The following is a 14,568-nucleotide window of genomic DNA, read 5'->3' as shown; positions in this document are numbered from 1 at the left end:
CAATTGTTGTCTTGTAATCGAGAATTTTTTAGTCATTGTGATTTGCACACTGCACAACTCATCAGTGACACAGGGACGTACATTTTACAATCTTTCACCAGGAGGACCTTTAAGAACTAATGCGAGGCCTATATTAGACCTATGTTTTTCTTCCACAATTGATGTCAGGTAAGGAACAAGCAATACAGTATGTTTATGCACTGATTTGCAACAAAAACACACAAAGTTAAACAAAAAAATATGGATAAGATATTTAATAAAGACAGTGTCACCCTGTGTCTTCCTCTCTCATTGGCTGTAGCAGTTCCCGACAGGTTCAGATATAAAACTTTTCAGATATTTGCCGGAGCTTTCAAAGACAAGTTCTCAAATCACGCCTTTCACACACAGCAATGGAGCGAATGCCAATATGCCTCCAATCTGAGGCTCTAGTTAGGCCTAAAATGGCAAAATGTAACCCAGGTCTAAGCTCAGTCTAAGCACATAACAGAGGCACTAGAACAACTCCACTATCACTCTCCTTTGTAAAGAACAGGCTGATTTTACAGACAATGTTATCAGACTCTCTGGCTCATCTTGTTAGACAAGTCATAAACCACAAGTTATATGTCAACAAGTCATGGCTGAGTCAGGGTATTTGTTATAGATAGTACGCAGTAATGCTGCATTCCATTTACTTCAAAAAGTGGGTTGTCAGAACTGGGAAGGACATTACACACGAGTAATAATACACTTTTCACAAAATTATAAATCATAAATCAGGCACTTACCCATGCAGTCTGCCTTAATGAATATTAGTGAAAGAATTGATGGTTGTAAAAAGCCACAGCAACTCATAAAGTGTCCTACCACATAAAGTTACAGAGCAGGTTGACAGAGTGCTGAGGAGCATAGTGCAGATAAGTCTTCATCATTCTGCTGATCAATAACTGAAGAACTTCACACTTGCTGTTAGAACTTCAAAGGGGGACCAACTCCACACTAATGCCTATGCATTTAGAATGGGATGCCATAATGTGTAGATGCCCCAATACTTTTGTTTATATAACATATCTTGCCTGATTAATTTTGGCAAGTTTAACTGTTGTAATTTCTATTTTTCTACCAACTAGCAATTTTAAATGTTAAAGATCTGATTTTCAAGTACAAAAAAGACATTGTTTAAACCATACCGTACATTGTAAACACAATACTCAGTTTCTTCAGTCTGAACTGTCAGAAGTTCTTTCCTTTTATTTGTCCTTCTTGCTCTCTAACTCCTCCCCCAGATGGTCGTCCTCTTGTGGGATGGACCCCAGCTCCTCGATCTTCTCGCTTCGCCCCTTGCTGAGCTTTTTACACTTTTCAAAAATTTCATTCAGATTGAATTCGCGAATTATGTTTTCCTGCAGAGACATACAAGGGAATATTTCAAAGCAGGGCAGTTGCTTTACTCATTGTTCATTTCCAACTTAACTGTAGCCTGATATTTTTTCTTCCAACTTGACTGTAGTTCAACAAAATTTGGTCCTGACCCAGATGCAATTTAGTCCCAGGCTGACCGTATCTCAAACTAATCAGTGTCAGCACAACTGAAGTTTGACAAAATTTAAATCTGGCCTAAACTCAAATGTAGAACTTTACCATCTACCAAAGACTGAATGAAATTCTACATTCTTAATGATATAGTCAGTGACACTAAAAAAAGCATATTTAATAAAGAAATCAAAAGCTATAATCAAACGATTTATTTAGTTTTGAGATGTTATGAGATAATGATATGTTAATAAAAGGGCTGTCAATTTAACATGTTCATTTTGATTAATTAGTCACAAAAAATTAACACTGATTTATTGCCTTGTTTGGTGTCACTTTATTAGGTGCTACTGTAACGTACAGACATCATGCACATTATTCTGTATTTACTCTGTACAGTAACATCATTCTGATATCAAAGATCTGCATTTAATTCATCTTAAAATACAGTTAGCACTGGGGCTAAAACTCTCCAATCTAGTGACTACAAAGCTTTTTAAAGCATTAACACAGCTGAACCAGCACCGAGGCTGGAGCAGTATTAGCATTAGCCTATTTCGCCATTCAGAGGCGAATATTATCGGCCTGTAGCCAGCAACTAACCCTGGCTAGCACTGCTGGATTAGTATTAGCATTACCCGCTAACTGCGCTAAGTGTTAGCTCTTATGCCATTTAGGAGAGGCCGAGTATATCGGACCGTAGTCTGTTTAATGTCCGTTTAATGACCGTTTAATGTGTTAAAACAAGCTATATATATATATATATATATATATATATATATATATATATATATATATATATATATATATATATTTATTTTATTTTTTTAAGAATTACAGTTTTGTTTAGTTTAGCTTTTAGTTATTTATTTTATGTTAATATACTATTTGAATGTTCTATATTTGTATTAATGTAAAAATGTGTAAGAATGTAGTTACTAATTAAGACGTATTTAAGTATTCTAGAATCTTCTAATAATAACCTCTGGCGTGTGTGAGCGTCTTCATTTTACAGTTTTGTAAGTTATAGGTGCATAAAGGTGCAGCTATAAACATTAGTTCAGTGTTGTAAGAGATACACAGAATTAACAGTTACTGACTGATGTTTATTACAGGGAGCTTTAAAGTCTATGACAAATATTCATTTTTTAATTTGCTCCTCAGCTAATATTTATTTAAACTGTACACAGAGGATGTAATTAATTAGATTTTTTTATTGATAGTTAATGACTAGTTAATAAATATGTTGGGTTCTGATGAAAATACATTAAGCTACTCTAAGTCAAAGAGTATATAGAAAGCTGTGTCTCAGCTCTGTACCTCTGTAAAGCTCCAGCTCACAGCTCTTCCTTTCTTGTCCACTTGAGGGCGCCGCATGTGCTCCCGTCCCGCGTGCAGCATCAGCAGAGAGGGCAGCTGTTTGGAGAGGGGGGAGGGGCTCACCTTATACCTGAAAACAGGAGATTTATTCTATCAGGGTCAGTCATGTTACTCTTATTTATGTGCAGTTATAAATTTGTACTTAAATAAAATAAGACATACTTCTCTGCCACACTCGCGTATCGTCCAATATCAATTTTTCCAAATCTGAGTCCTGGACAGTTATACCTGCAGGACAGAACAACAGTCACAGACCTGGTGGTTTCATACAGCCCTGGTTACACCCTGATATTTACTAATTGGTAACTACATTTAAATCAGTACAGTTCTGGTGAAAATAAGAGACTAAAGTAATATTTAATAATTATTTAAAGAAAAAAGTCTAATATGATGATGTCTAGCCGTTTTTGAAAGTGTTTGTCATTAACATCCGTCAGACATCTAAAACACTAGTGAACCTTCCCAGGAGTGGACGGGCCACCCGAAATTATTTAAAATAGGCATGGACAACTCATTCAGGAGGTCACAAAAGAACCCAGTGCAGCATTTAAAGAACTGCAGATCTCATTTACCTCAGATAAGGTCAGTGTTTATGATTTAATAATAAAAAAGAGACTGGTTGAAAATAGTCTCCATGAGAGAGTTCCAAGGCAAAAAAACACACATGGAAAAAGTATATTTATATAATGCAGTTAAAATACATTTTAGGTAAATAACAGAGTAAAATCTGTAGAACATCAAAAATTAAATATTATACAATCATTCATTTATTTTAATTCAATGATATAATATCTTAAGATAAACTAAGTGTATTGTTTTTGTGGAGTAAATGTAATCAGACATATGCTTCATTATCACTTTCACACAAAATACTTGTATCAATGAAAGTTGATTTTCAGTTACATAAAAATGTTATTTCATGGCATTCTGGATCATTTCTAGTGATCCATTCATTATGAATGATGACACAATGTAAAAAGAACTACTACTGGATTCCCACAAGAAAAATATGGCCAATATAGAGATACAAGACGATTGTATGATTTGGGCAACCCTGTCCTCAACCTAATTGGTTAGTTTGTGTTTTGTGTGCGTATATGTGCTTGTCTTACCTCAGTGAAAGATCTGCAAACACAGGGGCGAAACACTGGCACTCTGGGGACCAGTTGGCATAAAACTCGACGAGCCACGTTACTCTACTGTCCTTCTCCAGTTCCTCCTGAAATTACAGCACAGACTGTACTTAATAATAAATCACAGATATTATATATATATAAATCAACAGTCTGTAGTTGAATGATCCTGCTCAGTGCTGATGTAATACTCACGTCTATGGTTTTGTCGTTGAAGTATTTGATGTACTCTGGGCCCATGTAGATGGGAGGTTTACATGTGATGAGGAAAACTAGTTTCACAAAATGATACAAATAAATCAGTTATGTTTTATAATCATATATATATAATAAATATAGAGTTATATGCAAAACTTGGGCTTCTCTGATCAAATAATATTGTTATTGATTTTATTAAGCTATGCAAGTGCACAAATTTTACAAAAAGTTCTGCATATTTAAAGCAAACTTATAGGTTTTTGCTTACCTTAAAAACAAAATGTATGTATGTTTTTTCGTAAATAAGTGAATAATCTGAAATTGTGCTAAAAGAAAACTTTTACATATGACTACATATGAATATTTGACGTGCAAAAACACAGTAGCACCTTTCTGTTTTGGCAAATGAATCCTTCATATACAGCTGTGTAAAAAAAATATAATCAATATAATCAAGAGGAAGATGGATGATCACAACTCATTAAACAAAGCTGAACTGCTTGAATTTTCGCACCAGTAGTGGTATGAAATTATTCAAAAACAGTGTAAGACTGGTGGAGGAGAACATGCCAAAATGCATAAAAACTGTGTTTAAAAACCAATGGTTTTTCCACCAAATATTGTTTTAAAACATTAAATGTTTTTAAAAATATTAACTTGTTTTCTTTGCATTATTTGAGGTCTGTAAGCTCTGTATCTTTTTTGTTGTTTAAGACATTTCTCATTTTCTGCAACTAAATGCTCTAAATGACAAAAATTCTATTTGCAATTTGGGAAAAATGTTGTCCATAGTTTATAGAATAAAACAACAATGTTTATTTTACTCAAACATATAGCTATAAATAGCAAAATTAGAGAAACTGATTCAAAAACTTAAGTGGTCTCTTCACTTTTTATATCACTTTGTATATCAAATTACATGCCCAAAAATATATTAAGCTTATTAAAAGTTATGGGAAAGTACTATGTAATTTGATCATCAAGTGTTTCCTTGATGTCCTGATATATGTATATATGTATGTGTCCCCCCATATAACTATAGTACAAACCCTTAACATAAGGCATTGTTTATTTACCAACACACAGTGTGACATAGAGGAGGCCAAATCTTAGGTCCACTCTGAAGAACAACACCACGTTAGCCACCTTACTGAAGAGGAATATGTTCCCTATGTGCTGCTCCAGAGTTACTGATCACAGAGGGGCAGAAGAAAGCAATTAGGAAAGCAATAAGGAAAGCGATGTATTTTGGACTAACAAAGGTAAAGTAAAAATACACTATATTGTCGAAGGTTTTCGCTCACCCATCTAAATAATTAAACTCAGGTTCCAATCACCTCCATGACCACATGCAGAGAGCTTCTACAAACATTAGTGATCTCAGTGAATTCCAGCGTGGTACCGTGATAGGATGCCATTTGTGCAACAAGTATAGTCGTGAAATTTCCTCATTAATAAATATTCCACACTGTCCACAACTGTCAATGTTATTATACCAAAGTGATGGCTATGGAAAATGACAGAGCAGGTCAGCGGATGCTCAGGAGCACAGTGTGCAGAGGCATCGTCAACTTTCTGCACAATCAGTCTCTTCAGACCTCTAAATTTTATGTGACCTTTAGATTAGCTGAAAAACCATAAAGGGTAAAGAGCTTCATGGAATGGGTTTCTGTGGCAGAGCAGCTCCATCCGTCCAAGCTTAACCTTACCAAACACAATGCAGTCGAGTGAATACTTTTGGCAATATAGTGTACAAATAATAAAGAACGAAATAGTAGGTTTGTGTGTTACTCACTCGCTCTGCGATTCTTCATCATCACAATAGCACTGAGAAACATGAAGATCTCCAACTCCCTCTGTAAAACATCCCACAATAATAAATATATAATCAAATATATAATATTTTATTTTTAAGTTATTGAGCATATGCTTAGCAATTACAGAGTTTTTAGGCATTTTTAAATGCAGGTTGCTTTAAAACAACCTAAACGTCTCAGCAAGTTACACACCATGCATTTGACCATCAGGCTTTTGTGGAATAAGAAAAATGCATTAAACCGAAAGTAAAAAATACAAATAAAAACAATAAAGATACTATATATATTTAGCATTTTTGTTGTTAGAAATTATGTCAGTATATAACTATACTACAAACCCCTAATATATAGCTCTGGGAAAAAATAAGAGACCACTTAAAAATTATGAGTTTCTTTCATTTTTCAAATAAAAACCTCTGGAATATAATGTCAAGATGCATGAAAACTGTGATTAAAAACAAGGGTTATTCCAGGTCTGAAAGCTCTGCATCGTTTTTGTTATTTTAGCCATTTCTCATTTTCTGCAAATAAATGCACCTAATGACAATATTTTTATTTGGAATTAAGTGGTTATGAATACTTTAGCACTGGGTGACTATGGTAAAAAAAAAACTACTGTATATCAAAATAGCATATGCTTTATGAGTGTTGCTTCTTAAGGAAGTTTTTAGGAATTTTAAAATTCAGATTGTTTTAAAACAATCTGTGAATAGGCTTTTGTGGAATAAATAAAATGCATTAAACAGAAAAACATATTACAAAATAGGGGCGATATGGCCCTAAGATAATTTCTTAATATTTTTGGTATTTTTGCGATTACGATACTCTTGGTGATATGACAAAACATTGAATTAAAAAAAATATTTCAAGAATACACTACTGCAACAAAATTAAAATGTAATTTTATTGTTGCATATAATATGATATGGCACACCCATAACTGAAATATTAAAAAACACAAGAATTTTATGAGATTTGTAACAGAAGTCAATGATCCAGAATGTCCTGATATTAATAATGCACTCCAAATATCTCCATATATCCAGGACTGAAGTAAACTAAATGATACTGGACAGATATAAGTTAATCTGTCTATAGTAGATATATAATGGAAAATGAGAACAGTATGTATTTTTCTTTTGCTAAAAAGGCAAAAAAGTAGGACCCTGATGTGATAATTAGGGGTGGGTGATATGGCACGATATTTTAGGATTTATTATCGTTCACGATATTCAAAAATGTTGCCGATATTATTACATACGATACAATATATCACACTCCTACTACAAATAAAAAACAAACCATAAAAATACTAAATATAACATAAACATAACATGTCACTAAAATTATCACAATAAAGAAATACAGACAAAATATAATTAATCTCTTCCCACAGCCTACAGAACATAATGAAAAGAAACATGAGTATTAAACGTAACTGAGAGTGATCAAAACTAACCCAGTCAAAGTCACAGGAGTTGCCGTCTTCTCTCTGTGAGGGTAAATGCTCACACACTCCCGGGCATTTCCTAACTGCCAGAAAAGCAATGCACAGAAGAAAGGATAGTAAGTAGTACGGTTTCAGGAACCATTTATAAATCTTTGGTAGATTATAAAAGAATGAGAAGAGTCCAGTGATTAGGCCCATGGTCAGAGCAGTGTCAGCAGTGTGGCACAGTGTGCATAAGAGAGAAGGAAACAGGGAGAGGGGGACAGAAATAGGCCGCAGCAGCTGCTGGGTTACACTGAGCAGAGCTGGTTGGCTGAAGCTTTTGACATGTTGACACATGAGTGCATCTTGGGAAACCTACAGCTTAAAGTAATAGTATTTTACCTTAAAACACACTTCTGTTTCTTTCAATCACTTTTAATGTTTTACATAACGTTAGTATTCGTCTAACATTTAATAATGTTGTGATGCAAATAGTTATTATGTCACATGTTTTCAGAACGTTTGTGGAACATTTTTTCTGTAATGTTACAGTTTAACCCTCCTCAAACTTTTTTCAAAACATTGCTGAACATTCTTATAACATTCTCTGTTAGCTGGGAAGTAACACAACTTACAATGTCAAGCCGTATTATTAAATGTAAAATCGATTGAAATAACAATATATATTGTTATATATAGTTATATATTGTTGAAACACAAATATAAATTATGAAAAATATATTTGCTACTAAAAGTAAGGTAATAGAAATAATAATATACTATTTTAATATTACTGCACCTTTTAATATATAAAAAAATCTAGTGTTTACAAAGCTTTACAAAAACAACAACCAACAATTGTGTAGGGCCCCAAGCTGGACTGGGTCCCCAGACAATAACTGGTTATGACTGTGTGAACGGCCCTTTAAATTCTGGTACGGTCAATGCAGGAAAGTACAAAGACACTGTTAAAATCTTAATAGTTACTGTGCACATTTTTAAGTTTATTGGATATGTTATTTGTTATGAATTGGTGATTTTTTTAACATACTATGTATGCAGGTAGTGCAACATATGCAAGCAGTATCTGATGATACATTCTGATCATTTTATGAGTTACTACAGAAAATCTCATCCTTACTCCTCTTTTAAAGCTGAGAAAATGTAAAACTGTATGGGTGAGTGACAAACGCGTTTTTGGAAAGGACGGCCTGAACCAATAGAGGCTCCGTAGTTGAGTGGCAGCTGTTGGCGGGTAAATGTAAATGTAAACAGTGAGCGGAGAGAGATGGAGGAGCAGCAGCGGAGATCAGCGGAAGATTTACCCGGAGTACCGCCGTCTACTCCCGACACCGCCGGGGAACATGCCCCGGTACCGGCCGGTAAACCCGGACCGGCAGAGCCGCGGCGGAGCAGACTGAAGATCTTCAACAAGCTGATGGAGAAGAGCCTCCAGAGACTCGTAGCAGACGCGGGGTAACGTTCACTAATGTTCACTAGTGTTCACTAATGTTTACCTCACATTAATGAAGGATTAACACTTACCGGTAACTTTAATTTAGTGTAAATTATAGGTTAAACTAGGAGCCGTAAATCCCAGCATAAAGTGTTTCTTAACCCCGCCCTATAGAACTCTATAGAGCTAATATGGTTGGACGGTCCTGTAGGGGTTTCATTTCGTATCATACGCAATAATATCGCCGATATATTCTGGAAAAAAAAACATCGTGAAATTTATTGAAAGCAGACTATTTTGCTTGTGTGTCTATACAGCACAAAATGTTTGTTGTTACATTAGCTTTTTGTTGTTGTTTTTATTTATTTATATTATTTTATACAAAATCAGGGTATTATTTCTGTTATGATTTTTTTTTGTTTTTACTGAATTAATGGCTATTTTATATTTATAGTAAAATACGATTTTAGTATTTGTTTTGTTGCAGCAGTGTATTCTTATGGTGGCCGAGAAAGCCCAGCGCAGTGCAAATTGAAAAGCGCTGCAAAAGCACAAAACACATCCATCAAAATTACAACACAGGCGCAGCAAAAAGAAAAACGCACTGCAAATAGAAAAACGCACTGCAAATACAACCACAACACAACGGAAGTGAGTCACAACACAACAGAATTTTCCCGGGGGACCTTAAAAGATGCTGTACCAGCTGTATACAAAGGACAATAAGTGGCAAACAAGCTTCTGAAAAGTAAGTTATGTTTATTACCTGTGATTACCACGGTTGTGTGCATATTATTAAAAGTTCTGCTTCACAAAACGCCTTGTTTGCCACTTATTGTCCTTTGTACACATAGTGAAGTCCGAGACGTTACTGAAGACGCAGCTGGTACAGCATCTTTTAAGGTCCCCCGGGAAAATTCCGTTGTGTTGTGACTCACTTCCGTTGTGTTGTGGTTCTATTTGCAGCGCGTTTTTCTATTTGCTGCGCCTGTGTTGTAATTTTGATGGATGTGTTTTGTGCTTTTGCAGCGCTTTTCAATTTGCACTGTGTTGGGCTTTCTCGGCCACCGTATATTCTTGATTTTTTTCTTACAATATCATTATTGCAAAAATACCCTGAAAAATTATTTTAGGGCCATATTGCACACCTCTACTACATATTTCTTTAGTAATGCATGCCTTGTGTGTCTTGAAACAAACAAAAACATTACGCAGCTTCTTACAGTTAGGTGAACATTTAAGGCCACATATACATCTAAATTAGATTTCGAAGTTGAATTAACTTGTCTGTTACTATTGGCCACTTTTTTGCCATTTGCTTCCGGCCCCATGTATTTGCATACTCAATGTGTTTCCCAGTTTCTGACTCTGACACTTTCAGTGTGAAGTCATTCTGCCAAACTTTGATCATATATTTTGATTAACTTTCTGGCCTCAGTGTTGTAGGCTGTAATAACAAGCATCATTTTCTGAGCAGCTATCTCAAAGTTATACTGTTCAATTTTACTTATTTTACCAAAACACACCAAATGAATTATCTTACAATTTAGACATAATGTTTTAAAGTTTTATGTTTAATTAACTCAAGTAGTTTAATATTGCAAAACATGTGCAACAATACATTCAGTTTTAGCTGGTCTTTGTCAACAGTCAATTTCTCTAAAAACCGTCCCATTAGCGAAAGCTGATTTATTTTGTTTGTTTTTTTTCTCCTCTGTACTCTCAGTTTTAGTCGGTTTTGCCACTCCTTCCATCCTCTATGCAAGCAGAACCCACAGATGGCTGAGGTTATCCACAAACAGTTCATTAGCGACCTGCAGAAGTCTATACAGGTGATGTAAATATTTTTTTAACACATGGAAAGATATTTCACATTTTCTGAATGTGTCCAGCATGTAATAGAAATGTTACAGTTCAATAATGGTAAAGCAGTGTATGCTCTGCACATGTATATTTGTATGTTTTGGTAATGTAAGCATGTGCTACTATTTTAAGGAAAACTGTGACTGAATGTATTGGTTTACTGATTTGGCTATATGCCACACTCTGGTACACTATGTTAGGGGTGTCCCATATTGTATTGTATTGTATAATATCGTCCAAATCTTTAAAATGTTATTAGAGCAAAAATACCCTGAAATATTGTGATATTATTTAAGGACCATATGGGCCACCGGGGTACAACTTTTTTGCTGTGTTGTTATTTCCTGTTAAATAAAGATGATATCTGTCCAGTATTATTTATTTTACTTCAATCCTGAATATAAATATTGTGCATTATTAATAATTACATGTTCGATACATTGACTTCTGTTACAATCTGGAAAAAATCTGTGCCATATCATATATGCCATAATATTCCCAAATAAAAATTTCATCAATTCTATCAATTCTAATGCATGGTAAATAAATGTTAAGCTACTACAGGTGCTGGTCAACGAATTAGAATAATTTGAAATAGTGCAATCATGAAATTCTTTGAATGCATTTTTTGTGCAGAAAGCAAATCAGGTGTTCACCGCACCTGTCCTACTCGTTAGACTAATCACAGAACTCGTTACCTGGAAAAAAATTTGCTCAGCTGAGCTTTCCAAAAGGCCCATTTAGGCCATTTAACTGTGACACTGTTGTTTTATTGAATTAGAATAATGGAGAAACCGTTTCATTGAATTAGAATAATTTTTATTATAATTACAATCATCACTTTCTCAGTATTTTGTGGCTGCCCCCTTGGCTTGTATGACTGCCTGAAGTCTCCGCGGCATCGATTTGACCAGCTTGTCGCAAGTTTCCGCACTCACAGCTTCCCAGGCAGTGGCGATGTTCTGCTTCAGTTGGTCCAGCGTAGTAGGGTTTCTGTCGCGAATTTTCCGCTTGACGATGGCCCAAAGGTTTTCAATGACATTGAGGTCAGGCGAGTTGGCCGGCCATGCCAAAACTTCAAGCTGTTTTTTAGTGAACCAATCTTTGGTCGACTTTGCCGCATGAGCCGGTGCAAGATTCTTTTGAAATATGAAGTCTTCTTCACCGAACTGTTCCTCAACAGTCGGAATCAGGAACGTTTCCAGAACATCTTGATATACGGCAGCATTGACAGTCTTCTTGAGGAAGCAGAGTTTCCCTACACCTCGAGCGGACATGCATCCCCAGACCATAACGCTCTGGGGAAACTTGACAGATCTTTTCACGCACTCGTGGTTGTAGGTTTCGCCACCACGACGCCAGACACGAGGACCTTGGTCACCGAAGGAGATGCAGAAGCGTGATTAGTCACTGAAGACCACTTTCTGCCAGTCTTCAGCAGTCCACTCGCCGTGTTCTTTGGCCCACTTCAGCCGTTTCTCCATTTGTTTCTTGTTCAGCATCGGTTTTACTGCTGGAACGCGAGATTTGAAGCCGAGTTCGCGCAGATGACGGTAAGTGGTTGATCTGGAGACGTCAGCGCCGGTCTGCTTGTTCCACAAGTCGGTGAGCTCGGAAGTGGACTTGAACCGGTTGCTGACTGCGATCTTTCTCAGCTGCTTGTTGTCGCGAGCAGAAGTTTTTCGGACGCCGGAACAGTTGGTGCGCTTGCTGCAGTTTTTCTTGAGAGCTTTGCAGACGGAAGACTGGCTGATGCCGAGCTGCTCAGCAATTTTAGTTTGGGTCAAGCCTTGTTGGCGAAGGGCTTGAATTTGAGCCACTATTCCGGTTGAGAGGTCGCGCTGCTTACCCATGACTGATTTTACAACTTAGAAATTCTACTCAACCCTGACTTTAGACTGCACAGTGAACACTCTTCACAGAAAACAAAAATTCGAGCATTTATTCTAATTCAATGAAACGGTTTCTCCATTATTCTAATTCAATAAAACAACAGTGTCACAGTTAAATGGCCTAAATGGGCCTTTTGGAAAGCTCAGCTGAGCAAATTTTTTTCCAGGTAACGAGTTCTGTGATAAGTCTAACGAGTAGGACAGGTGCGGTGAACACCTGATTTGCTTTCTGCACAAAAAATGCATTCAAAGAATTTCATGATTGCACTATTTCAAATTATTCTAATTCGTTGACCAGCACCTGTAGTCTAATGTTTACATCCACACAGATGATTGGACTACATGTTAGTAGTGCATAACCCAGTGCTAACATGCACGCACACACATTCAGGTCACAAAATCGTAATTGGCATGCCTGACTGCAAAGAATTTATTTTTTGTTTTGTTGTTGTTTTAATGCAACTGCAAGGTAGGGGTGGACAATATTTCAATGTGTTTTTGTAATGTACTTGGAACTATGACATTTTTTTCATATTTAATTATTTCAATGGTTCTTAAAATCAGTGTAATGTGTGCCTAACCTGGAGTGTATGTGTGTGCAGGATGAAATAAGCAACATGATAGAGGAGGGCAACCTGGAGGTAAAGCTGGAGAATTTGGATAAACTGGAAGAGTTGGCTAAAGGAACACCTGAGCCTACTTGGTATGAACAGAAATCAGACCATGCCTTAGACTTACCTTAATTAAAGCTTTATAGCAACTTAGACAGTAAGCGAACACACACAGTGGGGGAAAGTATCAACAGACTTTCCATTCTGATTATTGTGAGTCCATTTTAAAATAAACAATAAGCCTTTAATGGATAGCCCTAATAATTATTGGTGAGCTGGTAATATACCAGAGCCATGTATCATGGATTTGATTTCTACATGTGCTTTGCAGGCGGCCGAGTGGCGTTCCTGAGCAGGATGTGTGTAGTGTGCTGGTATCGTATCATCAGGGGCAGGAGGAGTATGTGCGCAGAGAGCTGAGGAAACTGCAGAAGGAGAATGCGGTCCTGGCTGACCAAGTACTGGCTGGTCGACAGACTATCGCACAAAGTGAACAGCGCATTGCTGCAGCAGTGGAGGAGTGGAAGGTGAGTGAGATCGGTGATTGGGTAACTTCTGTATTGTTAAAAATGTCCCATGTTTATTTCATATAAATTAGAGTTGCAGCCATTGTCAATCAAAACTAAAAAGTATGTGTATAATATAATAATTTCTTTTTTTTTTCTCCACAGGCATCTGTTGCTGACTTGGAATCGTTTGTGTTGTCACTTTGTCCATCTGAAAATTTTGATTCTCTTTAATCTACTGTGGATCAAAATATTTAAGTCTAGGGCTGTCCCAGTCCAGTTTTTTTGCACCCAACCTGAACTAAGTGTTCCACTGTAAAATAGTTTCACTTTAGACTTTAATCTTTTGTGTTATTGTCCAGTAAGTTTGTAAAGAATGTCTTTTAAAGGTCCCTACGATGGCAGATGATTGGAAAGGTGCACAAAAAAAAAAGCACAGCAGTAAAAACAAATATTAGATTTGGATCTGGCTTATAATTGCCAAAATTGATCCTTTGAAACATTCCTTAATTGGATCTACTAGATTGGATTGGGACACTCATACTTTAAACCTCTGTTTTATTATATTTTTTAATCTTTTCTGTCAGTTGTGATGTTGTATTCAATTAAAAATGTTGTGTCACTATACTTTTTCTCCTGTGGTCATTACAGCAATGGGGTGCTGTTTTCATTGTTTGTACTCTATTTTTCCTAACTAATAACTTAAACAAGTCTTAAAGCATTATAGCATGACTAGATGGGGCTAAACTGTTTTGGCGGATGGGT

The 14,568-nt window shown here is 36.1% G+C and overlaps 2 protein-coding genes across 2 annotated transcripts; one reads left to right on the top strand and one right to left on the bottom strand.

The window, feature by feature from the left end:
* Positions 1-239: 239 nt before the first annotated feature.
* On the bottom strand, positions 240-7,756 carry tmx2a (thioredoxin-related transmembrane protein 2a). Its single transcript, XM_022683515.2, has 8 exons — positions 7,503-7,756; positions 6,022-6,082; positions 5,303-5,416; positions 4,224-4,300; positions 4,008-4,114; positions 3,058-3,123; positions 2,836-2,965; positions 240-1,385 (listed from the first exon to the last, which is right to left on the bottom strand). Exons 1-8 carry the CDS (start codon positions 7,689-7,691, stop codon positions 1,233-1,235), a joined length of 897 nt encoding a protein of 298 aa, XP_022539236.2. The 5' UTR covers positions 7,692-7,756; the 3' UTR covers positions 240-1,232.
* Positions 7,757-8,673: 917 nt separating this feature from the next.
* Positions 8,674-14,430, top strand: si:dkey-6i22.5 (polyamine-modulated factor 1). Its single transcript, XM_022683510.2, has 5 exons — positions 8,674-8,951; positions 10,658-10,763; positions 13,289-13,389; positions 13,629-13,824; positions 13,969-14,430. Exons 1-5 carry the CDS (start codon positions 8,764-8,766, stop codon positions 14,035-14,037), a joined length of 660 nt encoding a protein of 219 aa, XP_022539231.1. The 5' UTR covers positions 8,674-8,763; the 3' UTR covers positions 14,038-14,430.
* Positions 14,431-14,568: the final 138 nt, after the last annotated feature.

Source organism: Astyanax mexicanus, chromosome 10, assembly GCF_023375975.1.
Source record: "Astyanax mexicanus isolate ESR-SI-001 chromosome 10, AstMex3_surface, whole genome shotgun sequence".
Classification (NCBI taxonomy): domain Eukaryota; kingdom Metazoa; phylum Chordata; class Actinopteri; order Characiformes; family Acestrorhamphidae; genus Astyanax; species Astyanax mexicanus.
This window is presented reverse-complemented; position numbering and strand designations above follow the sequence as displayed.